This window comes from Phodopus roborovskii, unplaced genomic scaffold, assembly GCF_943737965.1.
Source record: "Phodopus roborovskii unplaced genomic scaffold, PHOROB, whole genome shotgun sequence".
NCBI lineage: Eukaryota > Metazoa > Chordata > Mammalia > Rodentia > Cricetidae > Phodopus > Phodopus roborovskii.
In genome coordinates, this window is record NW_026126511.1 from 58104960 (window position 1) to 58126648 (window position 21689).

General features: G+C 46.1%; 1 protein-coding gene across 4 annotated transcripts in view; it reads left to right on the forward strand.

The window, feature by feature from the left end:
• Positions 1–21689, forward strand: part of Slc7a7 (solute carrier family 7 member 7) — a 45550-nt gene that overhangs the window by 20952 nt on the left and 2909 nt on the right. For all 4 annotated transcript variants that reach the window (XM_051195728.1, XM_051195731.1, XM_051195729.1 and 1 more), the window contains exons 3-7: positions 16073–16198; positions 17330–17474; positions 20456–20579; positions 20824–20927; positions 21207–21303. In XM_051195728.1, the coding sequence (XP_051051685.1) occupies positions 16073–16198; positions 17330–17474; positions 20456–20579; positions 20824–20927; positions 21207–21303 (596 nt within the window). The remainder of the gene's footprint in view (positions 1–16072; positions 16199–17329; positions 17475–20455; positions 20580–20823; positions 20928–21206; positions 21304–21689) is intronic.

A 21689-nucleotide genomic window follows, 5' to 3' on the forward strand; every position in this document is an offset into this window, starting at 1 on the left:
GGGAGTGTGTGTTTCCAGGAGACTGTGGGGTAGGGAGTGTGTGTTTCCAGGAGACTGTGGGGTAGGGAGTGTGTGTTTCCAGGAGACTGTGGGGTAGGGAGTGTGTGTTTCCAGGAGACTGTGGGGTAGGGAGTGTGTGTTTCCAGGAGACTGTGGGGTAGGGAGTGTGTGTTTCCAGGAGACTGTGGGGTAGGGAGTGTGTGTTTCCAGGAGACTGTGGGGTAGGGAGTGTGTGTTTCCAGGAGACTGTGGGGTAGGGAGTGTGTGTTTCCAGGAGACTGTGGGGTAGGGAGTGTGTGTTTCCAGGAGACTGTGGGGTAGGGAGTGTGTGTTTCCAGGAGACTGTGGGGTAGGGAGTGTGTGTTTCCAGGAGACTGTGGGGTAGGGAGTGTGTGTTTCCAGGAGACTGTGGGGTATAAAGGAGCGAATGAAGTACGGGGATTTGATCTGTACCTTCCTGAAGACTCAGAGTTACCCTAAAGCATGTGATGGGCAAAGGTTTTGAACAGGGGACCAATGTAGCTGGACTGGAACAGGGAAAGGCCAATGGCAGACATACATTAAAAAGCTCTTTCAGGGGGCTGGAGAGATGGCTCCGTGCTTAAGAGCTCTTGTAGAGACCTGGGTTTGATTCTTAGCACCCACATGTTGGCTCACGACTGCCTAACTATTACCAGGGCATCTGAAGCCTTCTTTTGACCTCCACAGGCACCAGGCATGCAAATGTACATACTGTACAAGCAGAAAAACAAAACAAAACACCCATACACATTTTTTACTGCCTAACTATTACCAGGGCATCTGAAGCCCTCTTTTGACCTCCACAGGCACCAGGCATGCATGTGTACACATTGTACAAGCAGAAAAACAAAACAAAACACCCATACACATTTTTTTTTTTTAAAAGAAGAAACTTTTACAGTTGTCAATACGGGAAGCAAATGATAAACCCTAAAGTAGGGAAATGACACCTTGGATGGACAGAAAATGATGGCTCTGAAAGCAGTTTATAAATTACAATTAGTGCACTCAATGAGGGTTTTGCAATATATTTTATTAATTATTTTATAATTTCATACATGTGAACAACTTAACTTCTGCTTGTCTATTTTGGCTAACATGGAACCCTTTTAGATCTGCCTGTCTCTGCTTTTGGAGTGCTGAATTATCACAACTGGCTTTTTATTTTACTTTATTTTTTTAGGGGTTAGCACTAACTACTGTGTATCTGGTACCCACGGAGGCCAGAAGAGAGCATCATATCCTCTGGGAACTGGTTTATAGATGGCTGTGAGCATGGCACGTAGGTCTTCTGCAGAAGCAACAAATGCTCTTAACTACTGAGCTATTTCTCCAAACTTTTGTTAGTGTTTTTAAATGGAATATCTTTTATTAATTCCTTGACACTTCCATAAGTGTAGGCAGTGTATCTTGATCCTACCTAACCCCAGCCCCCTCTCCCTCAGGAGTCTTTGTCCTCACTTCATGTCCTCCCCTTCCTCTCTCTCTCTCTCTCTTGTAATTCAGGGAGTCCAGTTAGTGTTGTCTGGTGGAATGTTGATAGATCTTGTCTAGGTCTTGTGTGGGTAGCCACAGCTGTAGTGGGTTCGTGAGAACAATGTCCAGGTCATATCCAGAAGATAGTATTTCACTGTTCTCTTCCACCCTCCAACTCTTACATTCTTTCTGCCCCCTCTTCCTTGACATTCCTTTGACCTTGGGGAGCTAGCTCATTTAAAAATGAATACCCAGTAGTCACCTATTTTCAGCACTTGGACCATTTAGTAGGACAACAGTAGTAGGTTCCTCTTGAAGACCTGTGACCACCTGAACCATGGGCGTTTTGACTAGTTTTACAGTACCAGATAAGAAATCCTTCCCATGGAGCAGGCCTCAGGTCCAATCACAAAGCAGCTAGCTACCTTTATGACATGGTGTCATTATTGAACATTTTGTCTAGCAGGTGCTTTTATAGTGTTCAGGATTCACCCCCAAGTAATATCAGAGCCCTGCCTAGCACCTTCCAGCACTATCAAAGCTAACCAGAAGGGAGGACATTTTGAGATCAGTTCCAGTTTGAGATCTTTATGTCCTATAGCCAGTGTGTAGTGTATCTACAGTGTAGCGTCTTATCTGTTGAGTGACCAAGAGCAGTCACAATAGCCTGTGTTGTTTTGGAGCTTCTGGAGCCTTCTTAACCAGTAATTCATAAGAATGTATCCCATGCTTGGAACTGAGATTTTTACTTAATAACTTGTATCTTCTGGGGGAAGTATTGTTCACCTATGCAGGGTTATTGTGTTCAATTTCTTTCTTACTTTTTTTTTGTTTTAAAGTATCAAACCCCTTTTATTTGTTCCTTTTTTATGTTTTTTAAATTTTATTATTTTTTCTTATTTTACATATCGATCCCACTTCCCTCTCCCTCCCTTCCACCCTCTCCCATTTTCCCTCCCCCACTGCACAGGGAGGGTGATGCCTTCTGGGAGGGATCATCAAAATCTGTCAAATCATTTGGAGTAGGGACTAGGCCCTCCCTCCTGCCTCTAGGCTAAGGGAGTAACCTTCCTTGGGGAATGTGCTCTCAAAGTCCTTTCATGCACCAGGGATACATCCTGGTTCCACTGTCAGAGGTCCCTTAGACTGCCCAGGCCTTTTAACTACGACCCACGTTCAGGGGATCTGAGTCAGTACAATGCTGGTTTCCCAGCTATCAGTCTGGGGTTCCATGAGCTCCCCCTTGTTCAGGTCAGTTTCTTTTTATGTTTTCTGTCTGCTTCTGCCTTCCAAGTCCTGGGATTAAAGGTATATGCACACCCCCAGCATTTTAGGGGTGTTTTGCTTGCATGTATGTCCAAATAACATTCTTGCAATGCCTGTGAGGCCAGAAGCAGGTGTCAGATCCTCTGGATTCTCTGGACTTATAGTTGGTTGCCATGTAGTGCTGGAAATCAAACTCAGGTCCTCTGGAAGAGTAGTGAGCCACATCTCAAATAGTAGATTTCCATAAGGGATTTTCATACATCCTTAGTTTGGTGTAATCTCCCCCATCCCTCCTCTCCTCTGTCCTCCGTCCCCCCTCCCCAGACCTACTTAAATGTTTAATCCCTAGCATTCCTTTCATTTTACATTAAAAAAAATCACCTGTGTTCCAATTCCCCATTTAAGAGATTTTCATCTCCCCTCTCATGGGCTGTAGCCTCCTGAGCTCTACATACAATCCAAGTTAAACACAGAAATTCAGAAATTTAAAGCTAGGATCCATATATCTGTGTTTGTTTACTTTTTTGTTGAAGGTGGGGTACTGAAGTCTGCCATTACTGCTGTGCCGGGACTAACCTGTTGCTAACTTCTGTTAGTTCGTGTTGTGTGAAATTGGGTGTCCCTGTGTTTGGGACACATGTGTTTAGACCTGCAGGACATTCTTAATGGATTGTTTCTTTAGTCAGCAGGAAGTGCTGCCCTCATCCTTTCTAGTTGGCATCAGAACAGCACCAGCTGCTTGTTTACAAGGTCCATATGCTTGGAAATCTTTTCCCAGCCTTCCACCTGCGGTAGTGTGGCTGGAATTGGTGGTGATATGTTGCTGTGTAGTAAGATACATGGTGGATGCTGATGTTGACCACTTATTTGAGCAGGTGATGGGATTTGAGAGAATTGATGGGATTAGTGTTGAATATGTTGAGTTGGATGTGTCTTGCAATATCCAGTAGTGATTTTATTTTTAAAGTTTTATTTATTTTTTGTTTATGTCTGTGTTTGTGTGATTGTACTCTACCTGGGTTTGGGTACACTCAGAGGCAAGAAGTGGGTGTCAGAGCCTCTGGAGCTAGAATTACAAACAGTTGTAAGTTATCCAATGGACTTGAACTCTGGTCCTTTGGAATGAGCAGCAAGCACTCTTAACTGCTGAGCCGACTCTCCAGTCCCTCTAGCAGTAATTGGCTAGTCATGTTTCTAGGACCATGGTTAGTTGGCTGCTAATATACTTTGGGGGAATGTTATCATATAGTAATAAAAACTATGGGCACAGAGAAGATGATCTTAGGGCTTGCGGTAGAAAGGGAGGACAAAGAACAGAATCTAAGGACTACCAGTGTTTGAGAGCGATCAGTTCTGCTATGATGATGAAGGGAAACTGTAAATGGGGAACAGAGAGATGGTGACTGGGAGAGAGTGGTTTGAGAAGTACCCAGGGAGCAGCAGTGTCTGACTCTTAGAGTCAAGCTAGGTAAGGATGAGTGACAGGGAGGCCAGTGGTGACTTCCCACGTGGGCTTTCTCCTAAGGCAATCTCAAGGCTTAGAGGTTGTAATTGGCCTAGAAATCACAGAGATCTATCTGTCTCTGCCTCCTGAGTGCTGGGATTAAAGGTGTGCATCACCATATCCAGCGAATTTGTATGAGTGTGTGTGGGGAGGGGGTGTGGAGGAGAGGGAGAAGCTAGGAGTATAGTTGAGCAATAGAGCTCTTTCATGACTAAGGACCTGTTGGATCATCAGCACAGGATAAGAAAGGAAAGGCTGTGAGATGGCTTGGCAGGTAGAGTGCTTGCTGTGCAAGTATGAGGGCCTGAGTTTGGTCCCCAGCACCCATGTAAAAGCTGACTGCTGAGGTGCAAGTCTAATTGTGCTGCTGGATGTGGAGACAGGAGGGTTCCTGGAAATCATCAGAGGTGACACCTGATGTCAGCCTCTAGTTTCCACACCTGAATTGGCTCTGATAGCAAGAAGGGCTGTAAGTGGGAAGAGTCAAGACCTCGTCTGGCTTTGGGTGGCCTTAGTGATAGCTCTTCCTGGAATGGCTTAGGGATACCCTCCTCCTCTGGAGGTATCCATGCATGGTGGTTAAGAGCAAAGAGTCAGGCAGGACTGGGCTTAATCTTAAGTCAACTGTATTGGTTTCACTTTTCCACTTCTGTAGGATAAGGCCCTTATCTCCTAGAGGCATGTTCTGTGTTTCAACCGTATTTTCATCTTTCTCTCAAACAGCAATAGTTTCAAAATAGCAAACTAAATTTCTGCTCCTTACTGGCCCTTGGCAGGCAGAGGCCCCCAGTGGAACTGTTGAGGCACAGGCAGATATGGCTGATAGAACTTGAAGTCGCTCACCTTTATTGTGTAGGCAGCTTTGTGTGAGTGGATGACTTCACTCACTTGATTTCATCTTCAGGGTAGTGGCATGCCGCTGTCTCTGGAAGAAATACTGACGCCAGCCACACAGCTTCTCCACAGTGACCCTGGTGCCCATCTGAAGCCCCAGCAACCCCAGAGGGGATTTTTGCTCTCAGGGACTTTCCTGGCACTCAGTTCCTGGAATTGTCTGTGTCCTGTTTTTCTGTGAAGACCAGGCTTGGGACTTAGTCTCACGGCTTGCAATGTCTGAAGTGCAAGGGACTTAATATGAATGCTGGTTGTTGAGTCAATGAATTCTGAGTTCTGAGTCCAATCCAGGCAACTAAAAACGGTTGCTTTCCCAACTATCACTGTCTGTGGGTGGCTGTTCTGGTTTCTCATAGCAGTGTGGATCAGTCTGGTTCTCTGCAGATGCAGTCTGCATTATAAATAGGAGACTTCCTTCTCCAGGCCTACATGCTTATACAAAAGGAAAAGTGTGGTGTGGTGAAAGGGACATAGATTTAGGACTGACTGCTGACTGAAAGGTAGATTTTCTCAGCTCTAAGATAATGACAGTACAACTGGATCTCAGGATGGCTCAGTGCCAGGTAAAGAGCCTTGGATCCTGGTGACTGAGTTTGATGGGGACCCATATGGTGGAAGGAGAGAACCAACTCCTGCAGGTTGCCTTCGACCTAAATGTGTGTTATGGTACATGCATCCCTAGCAAGTAAATATAATAAAGGTAAGTAGAGAACAAAACCTATTTGTAAGGTTACATCAGAGAATATGTGTACATATACACATTCCCAAAACATACTTGGCACTAAAACATGCTATCTACTTTTGTTAGTGTCTAAAACTTTTATGTGTTCTGTCTTTGGATGACCTCAAGGCAGTTTTAATTCTGTAATGTCCCAGAGAGCAGAAAAGAAAGCAGAGGGGGCTGGAGAGACGGATCAGTGGTTAAGAGCATTGGCTGCTCTCCCAGAGGATCTAGGTTCAATTCCTAGCACCCACATGGTGGCTCACGACTGTAACTCCAGTTCTAAGGGGTGTGATGCTCTCTTCTTGTTGCTTAGAGCACCAGGCTCACACATGGTGCACATGCAGGTGAAACATCCACACATGTAAAATAATAAAATTCTAAAAAGGAAAAGAAGCTGGACAGTGGTGGCTCATGCCTTTAATCCCAGCACTCAGAAAGCAAAGGCAGGCAGATCTCTGTAAGTTCAAGGCCAGCCTTATCTATAAAGTGAGTTCCAGGACAGCCAGGGCCATACAAAGAAACCCTGCCTTGAAAAACCAAGAAAAAGAAGGCAGAGTTGGGGCTGAGCATCCAGAAATCCGTGCCTATCTGAGAGGTAGGATGCTCACTGAAAACTAATTATTTTGGTTTAGATGTTTTTCCTTTTGTAAACAGGACATGTCTCCAGTCAGCCTACTGCCCCAGCCATCCAGCAGCATTTCCCGAGGACTGTGGACAGGGTACCTATCATTCTTTGGGGGAGCCTCCCATTTGGCTCTGCTGAACTCTATGAACTAATAGGAGCTTCAGGAGATGTTTGCTTGCTGACTATACAGAAGCTGAAACTCAAGATTCAGCACCTTTGAGATGGGGCATTTTGTGCCGTGGACTCTCAAGAGTCTGGTTGAGGCCTGAGGGCTGCTGTGGAAACTGGGCAGAGGGGAGGGCAGGCCGTTCATTATGAACTAACCAGCACAGACCGTGGACTGTGAAGGACTTCGGATCTCTGTGCGTGTCTGTCTGAGAGCTTTGACCGTGTGTCCTTGTGCAGTTTTTCCTGACTGGAATGACTGGTCTCATGTGCTGTGGCTAATGAGGTGGGACGGTGGGGCCTCTGACTGACTTTTGCCCCTTGCATTCCTACTTGGAAGCTAGTTTCCTACTTTGGAAAGATTTTCCCAAGAGCCGTCTTAAGTTAGAGGTGAACTCATGTCCCACAGTCACCTTAACAATTAGGATGGCATCTTGGGCTATTCCTAGTACAGGATCAGTTCAGACTTGGAGCAGATGTGAAGGGGCAGGGTTTGACCCGTACAGCTCTTAGGGCTTCATTCTTAGTCTCTTTTCTCTGTTACCTTTGTCTCCACTTCAGAGTACCAAGCGAGTGGTCTAGAGGGGTCTAGAGGGCCTTGAGGGAGTGGGTCTGAATCCTGGTTGTACACTGGAATCATCCAGAGAATTTTGAAAATGAATTTGTTTATTTTGTGTGTATGGGTGTTTTACCTATGTGCATGTCTGTGCACTGTGTTCAAGCCTGGTGCCTAAGGAGGCCAGAAGAAGGTGTTGGAACCTCTGGAACTGAAGCGTCAGATGACTGTGAATCACCATGTGGGTGCTGAGAATCAAACCTGGTTTCTCTGGAAGATTGTCCAGTTTTAGCCTCCGTTTATTTTATTTTATTTTTTGAAATGGGGTCTCACTATGTAGCCTGGAACCTGCTATGTAGACTGGGCTAGCTTCAAACTCATAGAGAGCTGCCTTATTAAAGGCATGGGCCATCACTCTCATCTCATCCAGAGAAATTAAAACCCCAAACCCCAAAACAGTCACCTACTCCTTGGCTGAAAGTATCTGAGCTGTCCAGAGAAGATAAGGGTCTGTGGGAAGATGAGACTTGAGGAAGCCACACCAATCACTGCTGAGGAGCATTGGGGGCCTCCTGTTGCAGGAGACAGAAGAGCAGTTCTCAGTGTTGCCAGGGACATCTGGGGCTTTATCTTGTTGACAGCAGGCTGTCCCAGAAGTTCTGACTTCATTGTCAAGGTGGCACCTGAGCATGTCCAGCGATGGCAGTGAGCTGCTGGGATGTAGGAGCTCAAGTTAAGTGAAAGGGCACGCGTGTCCTGCTCAAAGTTGGTCTGTATGTGATTATCTCACTAAGCAATTACCCCAGCTAAATGTAAAGCAGCCCCTCCTTCCCAGACTGCTCTGGGAAATCCTATCTTGGCTCCCCAAGGCCTGGTTTCTGAGGACTTGAATTGAACCAAGAGCTCAGCAGACATTAAAGATCTGGCTGCTTTTTTTTTTTTTTTTTTTTTTTTTTTTTTTGAGAGAGAGAGAGAGGATTTCTCTGTGTAACTCTGGCTGTGCTAGAACTCTCTCTGTAGACAAGGCTGTCCTCCAACTCACAGAGATCTGCCTTCCTCTGCCTCCTGAGTGCCGGGACCAAAGGTGTACCTCACTATCACTTGGCTGGATCGAGCTACCTTTAAAAAAAAAAAAAAACTACGTTTTATTTATTTATTGTGCGTGCACATGTACCAGGGCACACCTGTGAGGGTCTGGTGACAACTTGTGTGGGTTGTCAGGCTTGGGTGCAGCACCTTTGCGCCCTGAGTCACTGTGCCAGCATTCTAGTTGCTTTGAAAAGGGATAGTACAAATTCTGTGCTTACTTCCTCAGAGATATCAGAGCCACAGGGATTAAAGTGCTGACTGCGTTTTAGGAAGGACACAGGGAGGGGTCTGATTCAGTGACCCATGGCCACCCATGAGGCCTGACTCAGAGAAAAGTTCTGTACCCTGAAATAGCACCTGGGAACCTGGGAGGACATCACGGGAGACAGCCTGGGGGTGGGGTGGGGGTGGGAAGAAAGTGACCTTAAACCAGGTATGGTGGTACAAACTGTAGTCTCAGTACTGGCGAGGTGGAGGCAAGAGCTTCAGGAAGTCAAGGCCAGCCTCAGGCAATGAATTTGAAGCCAGCCTGGATCCAAAGTAGCACTAGAGGAAAAACCAACCAACCAACCAACCAAACAAACAAACAAACAAAAAAAAAAAAAAAAAAAAAAAAAAAAGCAAAAAAACCAGGCGTGTAATAGAGGGAAGGAAGAAGAAAGAAGAAACACTGACGAGGGTTTTCCAGATAGCTTAAATTAGGCCTTCTGGGAAAACAATGGAGAATGTTCTGGAGGCCTGAGCATACCAGACACAGGGCTTGCATGCTTCCCCAAGTCTGATCTTTCTAACTCCACACACAGTTGGCCTAGTAGAGAGATGTGTAGTTTCTGTACAGTGTGATAGAGGACATAGATGCTCATGACAGTTAAACCTCCACTGCTAAGCCATCCTTCTGCAGATTGCTATGGGGTAAATGATACCCCTATTAGAAAATGCCAGGAAGTATGTCACTGGTCGCTATGACATTCAAGACAGCACACTGAATTTCTGCAGGGTGTTCAGTTGAAAGGCATGTTCATGAAAGAATACGGAGTGCAGAACGGGAGGCTGGAGCGGTGGCTCAGTGGTTAAGAGTGCTTGATCCTCTTGGAGAAGACCCAAATTTGGTTCCCAACCCTCTCATCCGACTGCTCACAGCAGCCTGTCACTCTAGCTTCAGGGGATCCAATGTCCTCTTCTGAAAAAAAGAGTTCAGAGCACACAGTGCTTGACTGTAAATCCTCACACCAGACAGAGTTGGTGCAGGGAACAGAGCAGGTTCACACTCTTGGTGGAGAGATGTTTACATTTGATTTTACTTAAGAAGCTGAGATGCGATGGGAGAGACATGTTTAAAAAACTTTAAACTGAAGTTTGGAGGGTAGGAGACACAGTGAAGATGACAGAAAGCATGAACGTTCTGTGCATGTGCGTGTCCTGCCCACAGCAGATGTTCTGTGTGACTTCCCACCTGCTTCTTGTGAAACACACTCTTGTTGAATGAACCTAGACCTAGTGACCACCGAGCCCCAGGGGCCTCCTAGCTGTGCCCCACACAACATGGTTGCAGTACACTGTGCTTTACTGTTTAGGTGGGCGCTAGAGACCCAAATTCACATCCTTATGCTGGAGTGGCAATCACACCTGCTCATTGAGCCATCTCCTAGCCTCAGATAATGAGTATTTCAAAGCTATCTGGTGCTACACAGCAAGAAGGTAAGAGAGAAGGAGTTGCTCAGCAGAGTGTTTATAGATCAAAAAGAAGCTGAATACATATATTACATATACCATAAGCAAGACCAAGAAGCATCTTTGACTTTTTACTCCAAGGAGACACTAGCAATCATTATGATACTTAGAGTCAGACAGTGAAAGATGGCAATTTGATGGATTTGTTAGCCCTGGGTGTGCAATACGAAAGAGGGAGATTTGTATGAGGCACATGTACCCCTGGTACATGTGCACACACAATAAGGTATGCCTGCCCCCTCTGCCAAGGTCACATTTATATTCTTTGATTGATTGCAGCGAAAGAAAAATTTTAGTACAGCAAGATACTGAGGCCTGCCCAAAGATTCCTCTTCTTTACTTTCTGACTAATGTAATGTACGGGTCCACTGAGCACCACCAATTCTCTGCCTGCATGCAGGTGGGCATCTCCATGTGCTTAAAAGGAGAGGTCTTCCTCTGTCACTTAAGAGATGTGGCACATATCTTAGAAGGGACACAAAGATGCTAGTCTCATAATTGTATCCTCCTACCTTAGGGAGAAGGGTTACTAACACTCTTGGACTCTCATGTTCCATTTACAACACTTTCTAAAGTGCTCTCTCTTTCTCTCAAGTTTGAGACAGGGTCTCACTATGTAGCCTTGTCTGGCCTGGACTCTCCCCCCACCACCCACACCATGTAGGACCAGACTGGCTTTGAAATCAGAGAGAGGTTCACCAGCCTCTGTCTCCCGAGTGGTGGGGTTAAGGATCTGTACTACCATGTGCAACCAGGTCTGCTATTGTGATTGTGTATGAAAATCAGGGCTGGACAGATGGCTCAGCAGTTAAGAGGGCTTGCTGCTCTTGCAGAGGACCTGGGTTTGATTCCCAGCAGCCACATTGAATGGCTAACATCTGCCTATAACTCAGGCCACTGGCCTCAGGCACCTGCACTGGTATGAAATAAATGCAGATGAGCAGGTACATACATACACACACATGCATTTGTGTTTAAGAGAGTAAGCATTTTAAAGAAAATAAATACCTATGCTGAAGGACAAGTGGTGTGGAGGAAGACAGGCTAGGACAGATGCAGGACCAGAGAGAAGCTCGGTACTTGTGGCATCATCAGATAGAAAAAAGAAACTGTTTACTTTCCCAATAAAGACTATAAAATATGTGCAAAATGGAAATGGAAACAACAGTTCCTTGAGCATCCTTTGCTAGTATTGATTTTATTCTACTAGACAAAGACTCTATGAATTATGGAGGGCATGTTACTGAAAGACACAAGCATGTATTAATGCGAAAGTAGAGTAAAGGATGGGCAGAGCATACGAGACTCCAGCACAGTGCAAATTGTCACTGTTGTCGTCCCCATGAGATTATTGAAGCTTATCTAAGGCATCATTAACATTTAACTTATAAAGACTTCGGGTTTAATCTCTACAGGATAAGGACTTACAGTTTGTTTGTGGGACTTTAGACTATTTGAAGCAAACCCAGGCTTTGATTAGAGCAGGCTAAAGGCATTGTTCCTTTTTGATTAAAAATTACTTTATGTATATGTAGCTGAGTGTGTATGTGTCACATGCAGGCAGGAACCCGCAGAGGTTAGAAAAGTGTGTATGGTCCCCTAGAACTGGAGTTATGGGTAGTTATGAGGTGCTGTGCAGGTGCTGGGAACCAGACCATGGGTCTTTGGCAAGAACAGCAAGTGCTCTTAACTGCTCAGCCCCTCGGTTTTCAGAACAACCTGAGCTGGGAATTCCTATTTTGTTCTAGTGCTGATTCTAGGCCTCAGTGGCAGAGCCAGCCTCCTCCGGGGACCTCGCATCTATCTGCTGGGGTGATCTGTCCTGGAGTACCTCTTCCAGTTACAGGAGCACACCTGCTTTTTCCCCTGCAGTTAAACCAGGAATGGAGAAGCAGCTGGGTCAAGGCTAAAGGTCATTTTAGGCAATCCTTCCATGGACTTGGCTCAGTGTTGGGTGGGGACTGAATTATCCCAGAGGTAGAAGGGTAGGGTGTCTGTCTGGAGGTTAGCGTGCAGTTGTGTCTGTTATTCTAACCCCACTTCTCCTCCCTTGTCTCTGACTCTGTGCATTTGGCTGAGTTCTGGAAATGGGTCAGCTGTGTCTGTTAGGGGTGGGGACAAAGAGTCTACTCAGCACAGAGGCTTGCCTTAGCCGTTTCCTGTTCCCAGGGCCAGAAGCTCTGGAGGAAGCTGGGAGCCGAGGAAGGGGAGAGCCAGCCTTCTCTGTGCAGTCCTCTCAGGGTTTCTCTTTGTACGGCATTCAAACCGAGCCGCCCCCCCCCCCCCCCCCCCGTGTTCAGTACGGAGAGTAGAGCAGGGCATGATGGCGGGTCTATGGCTGAAAAAGTACAGTAGCAGGGAGCATGGGAGGTGATGGGAGGGATGAAGTGAATGGGTGGAGAAGCAGTAGAGATCAAAATATAAACAGCCTCTACATTAGTCATTCCAACCTGTGGGTCACACAGCCTCTAGGGAGGTGTCCAGTGACCTTTTCACAGGGGTCACATATCAGATATCCTGCATATCAGATATTTATATTACAACCATAACAGTAGCAAAATTACAGTTGTGAAGTAGCAACAAAATAATTTTATGGTTGGGGGTCACCACATCATAAGGAACTTTAATATTAAAGGGTGTCAGCATCAGGAAGGTTGAGAACGCATTCTCATGGAAGGGGTTGCTGTAAGAAAGGGAGTAATCTGGCTGTCTCTACTTTTCTGTGCTTTTGTCCATGAACAGAACAGAACTGTGGCATAGAGCTGCAGGCCCTGTGGACTACAACTTTCCCTTATGTCTATTCCAGTTCCGTGTTGTGACCCATGGTTACTCTACAGCCCAACCAGGAACTTGTTATGCTACCAGGCTTGCTAGGGGCAGACCCTGGGCTCTGGTAGCCTTATAGAGCTAGGCTGTGCTATCAGGTCCATAGTAGGCCACTCAAAGAGATAGATTAAGAGTAGAAGGTAAGAGGGGGAGATTGACTGGGGATGGCTACACAGGGGAGAGAAACCAGTGAAGAGGTTCAGTAGATCCCAATATGAGGTTTAGGTGTAAATAGAGTGTGGGAGGCATACATAGCTAAGTGGTCCCAGCAACAGAGCTGTTTGGCCACCCTGGCCCCTCGTTGTCTTAGCTCCAGTCTCTCTTGCAAAGTGGCCTGAGAAGTTGTCAGAACTGTGAAATCTCTTTGAGGGACAAGGTTTTCCTCCAGTTTACCAGGCTTCAGCCTTTTTCTTCTCCCAGCATGAGATTCCGAGGGAAACTCCAACTTCCTGGGGGACCATTGCTTTAATAGTCTGCTAGCCACACATCGTTGCTGGGGTGGGGGGAAAGGGGTGGGGGGAGGGGACACACAGATGGTTCACTTCAGAGTGTCTTCATTTCTGCCCGTGGTTCCAGTCCTAGGGGATCCCACTCTCCTGGTCAGACATACAGCAGCATCAGCGAATCTGTGCTTGGTGTCTCTAAAGGAAACCTGCTTTGTGCTGTTTATAAATCAGAGCAGAGCCTAACGGTGAGGACTAGAGATTACAGGAGGAGATGGCTCCAGGCAGTCGAATAGCTGAGGGGGAAGTCCAGTGGAGAGTAAGGGATGGATGACTGCTGAGGGAGATCAGCATTTGACAGACAGGCTTGTGGAGGGCAAGATAAAGGCCATTTATCCTGTGGGATTACTGAAGAGTCAGTACACTTGTGTCTTTAATTATTAACTTAGCACTGGGGTGTCCTGGAGCGATGGGTTCATGTTTGCTCAGTCTTGTGATAAGGTTTGGTTGTTTATTGTCATGTCTATTAGGCACGAAGACATGTATTTGAATAGAGCTGGAAGCCCCTCAGTGAAATTAGAAAACAATGTAGGCAATGAATAGAAAGAGGCAGGAGCAGGGCTTCTGGGCAAAGCACCTGCTGCTCAAGCAAGGAGATCTGAGTTCAGAGCCCGAGCACCTGCCGGGTTGCTGAGTGAGTGACTGGGGACACATTGATGAGCTCCGGGTGCAGAGAGATTGTGTCCAGAAAGTAGGGTGGGGAGTTGACAGGATGGCTAGTCAGTGAAGGACCCTGCCACCAAGCCCAAGTTTGACCCCGAGGTCCCACACAGTGGAAGGAGATAACTCTGTCCCTCAAGTTATCCTCTGCCCTGACCTGCAGGTGTGTGTGTGTGTGTGTGTGTGTGTGTGTGTGTGTGTGTGTGTGTGTGTGCTGTAACATGGGAATAACTGTAATAAAAGGCGAGGAGGAGTGACTGTGGAAGACACCTGACATTGGCTTCCACATGTGCCTGCATGAGTCTATGTGAGTGAGTACACACACACACACACACACACACACACACACACACACACGGGGGGGGGGGAGTGAAAATAGCAGGGTTATAAAGAGTACAAATAGCTGGAGGAGAGTGAAGTCTGAGCTGGAGGGGAGGGGAGAAAGCGAGAAGGACTTTGACTTGTATGACAGGTACCTGTACACTGAGGGGGCCTGGAGGCCAGCATGCACTTTGATATGCTGATAGACACCATAGGTGTCATATGTCCCTTCTGCCTGTGACCAGGGAAATAACTCCTTTTGGCAGATGGGAACTGGTTCCACAAACTCCTGAGTGATGCTGGCTTCTATCCAACTGCCAGAAATCCTCCTATAGTCTGGGATGAGCTCGGTTCTGTTTGGACTGCCTTTTGGAGTTTGGGGAATTGGAGTCTCCTTTGGATCTAACATTAGGCAATCCTCCTTCTCATTCTTCTGAGTGCTTGAAAGCCTTGGGCTCGGAGGTTTTTTTTTTTTTTTTTTTTTTTTTTTTTTATTGTGTTGGTGGCTTGAATCAAGACCTACATTTGGTTCCCCTTTCTTCACTGGCAAGGCTAGCTTTGCTCTGAGAGCCTTTGTGGGGAGACTCGGCAGTCACGTGCTCTGGGGGTTGTTCCAGTTGCTGAGCTAGGAGAAGCTGTGTGTGGATTCCCTATCTCAGAATTGTTTTCTCTGACTTTCTTCCCTCTGGATCCAGAATCCCTGGGCTGTCAGCCAGCCTCACAGCATGTGTGGGCTTCCCTTCTTGAATTTCTTCCAAAGTAATGGATTGTAACTTTTGGGCTAATATATTTTTCTGAGATTATTATTTTTGGGGTGAAAAGATTTGAACCTAGCACTTCATTCATTTGAACATGTTTCTACCACTGAGCTGTACCCCATGCCACTACTCTTGAGATTTTGATGAAAGATATGGACTCTTTAGGGAAATGTGTATGTCCATATGCCATAACACTCTGCCAGAGACTGTTGAGCCCTGTACAAACACTTATTGGGAGGATGGTACATGAACTTTCCCTGTGTTCCAGGTAGAGGGGCTGCCTCCAGCCCAGGGTAGAAGACCTTGAGGAATGTTTATGGCTCACACAGTTCAGGTAGGAAACATGCCCTGTTCTCTTTCTACAGGAACATGTTTTAGCTGTAAGAATTTTACCAAATTCTTACAAATATTGTGATTGGCAGGCAGGGGACAGGAAGTTTGGTCTTCATCCTAATCCTTGGACACATACTAAACTGCTGATCTAGACATTGAATAAGTTATAGCAGGACTTGTCAAGGTTAATAACAACAGCATAGAACTAGGATGTTGGGTTCTAGACCTGTGTGTGTGTGTGTGTGTGTGTGTGTGTGTGTGTGTGCTCATGGAAAGGAGAGACTGATTTTAAGAAGCCAAGGACCAGAATACATGGATCGTCTGTACAGCTCCCAGGCCCCTCCCACTTCTCTGAGCAGGAATTTTGCCACCTTGCTCTGTGACTCAGTTGAAGGTACTGGGGTTTGGGAGTGTGGTGACGGAAACAGGTGTTCAGCAAATGCCTGGCAGCAATGACAGTGAGGATAATGGGGGCAGGGGCAGGATGACAGGCACAGCCCAGATACATAGCTGACTCTTTGATGGGTTCGTCTTGATGACTAGTGCTGGAAAAGTTGCTTTGGAGTGTGAGGCCTCCAGGTGGGAAGGGTAGGTCATGATCAGATTTCCTTTTCTTTCAGGTCTCTTAACCTTCATTAACTGTGCCTATGTCAAGTGGGGAACCCTGGTGCAAGATATTTTCACCTATGCCAAAGTGTTGGCACTGATTGCAGTCATCATTGCAGGCATTGTTACACTTGGCCAGGGTAAGAAAAGCAAACGAAAACTAGCAACTAGCCTTTATTAAACATCTTCTTTTTCTCTGGCGTGTTGGGGATCAAACCCAGAGTTTTGAGTCATGCTAGGCAAGCCATGTTTCTCAGACCTACAACTCCAGCCTTACTTTAATATTAGAAGCTGATAACTTGCCTTATTTAAATTTCCAAATACCATATTTGGTAGGCACTATTGTTAGCCCTTTTATATAGGCGAGGAGACAGGCCCCAGAATTACGTATCAGGCAAAGTGGTACATACCTATAGTCCCGGTACTTGTGCGGTGGTGCGGCCACAGGACCAGGAGTTAAACATCATCCTCAGCTACATAGACAATTTGAGGCTAACCCAGGGCACAGAAGACCCTATCTCAAAATAAAAACAAAATCTGGGTTTGGTAGTTTATACTTTATTCAAACACTCTGAGTTTGAGGCCAGGCTGGTCTACACAGAAGTTCCAGACTAGCCAGAGCTACACAGTGAGACCCCATTTTAAAACAAAACAACAGAGACCAAGACAAATCACCCAGACTTTCTTCTTCAAGTCAGAAGAGCTGAAACCTGTGCCACAGACCGACTCTAAAGCCTGCCCTTCCATTCTGCTATGCTGCTTCCCTCAGGAAACTGCCCTTGGCAGGGGGGCTGACAGCTACTCACCAGGGTCTGGCGTTTACAGCTTGCTGGGCCTAGGTCTTTTGCTCTGCCATTTCTGTCCTTGGAAGTGAGCAGTCAGAAGTGCACTCCTCTCCTCACTCCTACCGGTTTCCAGGTACGAAGCCTTTCCTACAACTGTCTCCCCTCTGAGCGTTATCCCTGCCTGGTATTAGAAAGTGGCTAGGACTCAGGCAGCCTGCAGTGTAGAGCAGACCACCACCCAATGGCTAGCTGTCCCTATGGCTCTGCAGTGGTTTCTTATACTAGACTCATTTGCATTCTTCCTGTCACGATCACATTCATGATTCTCTGCACCGCAGCCCTCTGTGGATGCCTCTTCTGTCCCCGCCCCTCAGTGGTACCCTCGCAGCACTTTCCCTGCTGATATCACCAGATGCTTTCACTTACAGGATAGCTGAAGTAGGAGTGGGCCGTTAAATCTTGTCTTCTATTGTTCTTACCTTCCAGGAGCCACAACTAACTTTGAGAATTCCTTTGAGGGTTCATCATTTGCAATGGGTGACATTGCCCTGGCACTATACTCAGCTTTGTTCTCCTACTCGGGCTGGGACACCCTTAACTATGTCACTGAAGAGATCAGGAATCCTGAGAGGTAGGTACTTTTCCACTGCCTTTCCCTACCAGTGCTAGCCATCACTGACTGAGCTTCTCCATGCCAGGCATCGCGTCTTCTCAACTCTGGGATTCATTTCATCAGCCTGATTTTAACAGAGTTGAGACCTAGATATTTAATTGTCCATGATTGCAGTAAATATGCTAAGATGTGCACTTTCTTGCATGTGCTTTATAAATCCTTTTAGAAAGTTTGTACATTAATTCATTTCTCCATTAAATAAAGCAGGTTATAAATACTTTGTGCTTTATCTGCTTTTGAACACCAAGGTCCTTGCCAGCTACTCGGGGCTGAAGCAAGAGGATTGCTTTTGCCCTCAGGTTTGTAAACTAGTCTGAGCAACATTGTGAGATAGCGTTATAAGGCCCTTTCTGTCTTAAGATCTCCACTCACCCTCACCCTACATAGATAACTTCAGGGCACAGACGTCCTTCTTCCGGTTCTCTTTGCCCCACTTCATACTGACAGAGTGCAACTGTTCCAGCCATTCACTGGATCACCCCACCAGTGCCGCTCCGAATCGCCTCACAGTTGTACAGAATAAAGAGCACTGGCCTGGGAGCCACCGGTCTTGGGATCGGTCTTTCCTTGATTTGTTAGAGGACCGACAGCTGCCCTTTCCTTTTGCAGTCATGTGCTTGCTGTTCCATGTTCTTCCTTTGCTTTGTTTTGAAACAAGCTCTCACAGTGTAGCTCTGGCTGGCCTGGAACTCACTATGTAGGCCACACTGGCCTCAAACTCATAGAGATCCAGCTGCTTCTGCCTCTCAAGTGCTGGGATTAAGGGTGTGTGCCACCATGCCTGGCCCTTCCTTTTTTCTTTACTAAGACTTTTCTTTCTTCCTTTCTGTGATAGCATCTCGCTATGTATGTAGTCCAGGTTGGCCTTAGATTTGTAACTTTCCTGCCAATGCCCAGTTTGCCTGGTGCTTTTTTTGTGTATGTATTGGCTGTGTGTGCACACATGCTTGAGGAAACACTTGGGTATTATTCCTCAGGTACTGTGTACTTTTAAAATATATATATTTTCTCTTATATGAATGTGAATGTATGTCTGAGTACATGGGTGTGCACCACATTAGTGTAGGAGCATGCAGAGGTCAGGAGAGGGTAGGAGCTCCCAGTCCAGGGTTATGGACAGTTGTGAACCATGAGCATTCACAGAACCTGGGTCTTCTGAAAGAACATGTGTTCTTAACTGCCCAACCATTCCTCTAGGACCCCATGTTGTTTTATTTTGGAGACCAGTTCTTTCCCTTGCTTGGTGCTTGCTAATGAGGCTAGGCTGGTTGGTCTTGGAAGCCCAGAGGTCCTCATGTGCCCACCTCTCTAATTCTGGAGTTACAAGTACACACCATTCTTAATAGCCCGTCCAGCATTTGCATGTGGGCTCCAAACGTAAACCCAGACCCTCCTTGCAAGGCAAGCACCTTTGTCAACTGAGCCATTTCCCTAGCCCTTGCCTGTTTAATACAAAATTAAGTGGGTTGACCTATATGATTCTCATGGTCTTTCCTGACTCAAAAATATTATGATCCTAGAAAGTAAGATATGCCAGGAAATAATTTCCCTAAATTATAACAGTTCCCATGCCAATCAACTTTTGGCTTTGAAAAACTAACAGCCTTCCTAGTATACATTTGCTGGCTCTAAAATGAGGAGCAGGGCTACCAGTTCCAAGTGGAGGCCTGGGAGTGATGCTGCCACCTACTGGCCAGAAGCTGGATGACTGGATTATTTGCAAGCCTGCCTCATGGTGAAGGTCACTATGGAGGCTGAGGCAGGAGCATGACAAGTTCAAAGCCCAGGTACAGAGTGAGTTCGAGGCCACTCTGAGCAACTTACTGAGATCCTGTCAATAACAAAAGAGGACTTGGGGTATAGCTCATGTAGAGCCTTTGTTAGCAAGCTCGATCCAGGCTCTAGATAGATGTGTCCTTGCTACTAGATTCAAGTCCCACTACCAGAAAAAGACACAGCCCGTATTTGTTCTTTTGGTAGTCTCACTGTCAAGAGCATTTATATAGTTAGTGATCTTTTGGCACTTGAGAGACCTTGACTGGTCTTTGTGTCTTTTTCTTGGCTGTCAGTTAGAATGGTACCTGGAGTTCTCTGAAATGATATCCCTGTTTGGATTCACACACAGTTCTTTCTACTGAAGACGTGAGATTCCAGTCTGCCTCTCCGGTTTCTTCTGTTTCTCAGTTTGAAGACACACTTCCCAGTGCTCAGAGATGGGATTGTGACCCCGACCACTGGTCCAAGAAACAGATCACTCCCACCTTCCTATTGTTATGCTGGAACACAACACAGTTCTTGGTCAATTTCCCTTTTGTTGTCTTTTTGGTGGTACTGGGAATTGAGTCCAGGACCTCAGGCATGCTAGATAAAAATTTTGCCACTAAGCTCTGCCCTCAGCTCTTTGATTTTAAAAATACTTAAAAAAATTTCTGTGTGGGTGTTTTTCTATATACATGGGTGCACCATGTGTACCCAGTGCCCTGAGGCCAGAAAAGGGTTTCAGCTCTTCTGGAGTTACATTACAGGTGATTGTGAGCTGCCATATGGGTGCTAGGAATTGAACCCAGATCTCTCTGCAAGAGTATCAAATGCTCTTAACCACTAAGCCATCTCGAGCCTCTTTTTATTTTGAGATAGTTATACTAAATTGTCTTCAACTTGGGATCCTCCTACCTCAGCCCCCAGAGTAGCTGGCATTACAAGTAACATGACATGCAACTTCACTATTTCTACATAACTCTTCTAAGGGAGTATTTCTTCCCTCTACTACTTTTAATAGTTCAGTTCTTATGCCAATACTTCAGGCAACCTCAGAGGCAAAGGGCCTGGGAAACACAGATATTTGCATCCTTGGAGAGAATGGTACAGCGGGGAGTCTGAGGACTGAGGTAGAGATAACATGGTAGGACTAACATATCCCTTTTTTCTTTTTTCTGTAGGAACTTGCCCCTCTCCATTGCCATTTCCATGCCCATTGTCACCATCATCTACCTCTTGACCAATGTGGCCTATTATAGCGTGCTGGACATAAAGGACATCTTGGCGAGTGAAGCTGTTGCTGTGGTAAAGGATTTTTTCACTAGCATGAGGGTGTGTTGTAGGCTCTGGGATAATATCCTAGTGTCAGTCCTGGGAAGGGAGTAGACGTGATAACAAAGACTACATTTAGGATACTGGGCTTGCAAGAAGGTCCTGTTATCTTCACCGTGGAAGGGTTTGGATTGCTGATACAGGACTTTGGGCATGAGCCTGTGCATGCTTTTCATCCCTTTAGGATCTACTAATGACTTCTATTCCTTTGTCTTAGACCTTTGCAGACCGGATTTTTGGACTATTCAACTGGACAATTCCAGTGGCAGTTGCATTATCCTGCTTTGGTGGCCTCAATGCTTCCATTGTAGCTGCTTCTAGGTAGGACTGTCATTTGTTTGCTGACAGGGTGGGTATCATGAAAAGCTTTGACAGAGACAGTCCAAACTTCAGGACTGGGAATTCAGTTTTCAGCGTTCCTCAATCCCTCACTTCTTGTTCCTTTTAACAGCCTCCTTTTCTAAGCTCTATACTGAACTCCTTTTTCTGTTATCCAGACCTTTTGAAGGGATAGCAGAGAGGGAGAATAGTGTGACAAGTGACACAGGTTGCCCAATGTGTTCTACTGTTTTGTCAACCTCTCTTATTTTACCTCAACAGGCTTTTATTTGTGGGCTCAAGAGAAGGCCACCTCCCTGATGCCATCTGTATGATTCACGTTGAGCGGTACACGCCAGTGCCTTCTCTACTCTTCAATGTGAGTTATCTCAGGGGTGACACTGACAGTCAGATTGCATGAGGAGACTTGGTAGTACTAGATGTAGCCAGAAAGCCAGAAAGGGGGTTGTGACCTAAAAGTATTGATGCACTGTGATGAACTGCTGATGAAGTTCCTACAGCTCAAACTTATGTGGTCCAAGGTAAGGAGTAAGGCACACAGACCACTGTAATGATTAATTGCCATGATGGTGTGTGATGTACCCTTGAAGAGAAGAAATGATCACTTGGCCGAGAAAAAGTCTGTGGAGAATGGCATTTTAAGGTGGAGTGTGATGGTTAGGTTGCAGAGATGGGCTTTAGGTAAGGGAGACAGAGTCACAAAGTCCTTTGATAAAGCTTTGTGTAACTTTGTCATAGGAGAAT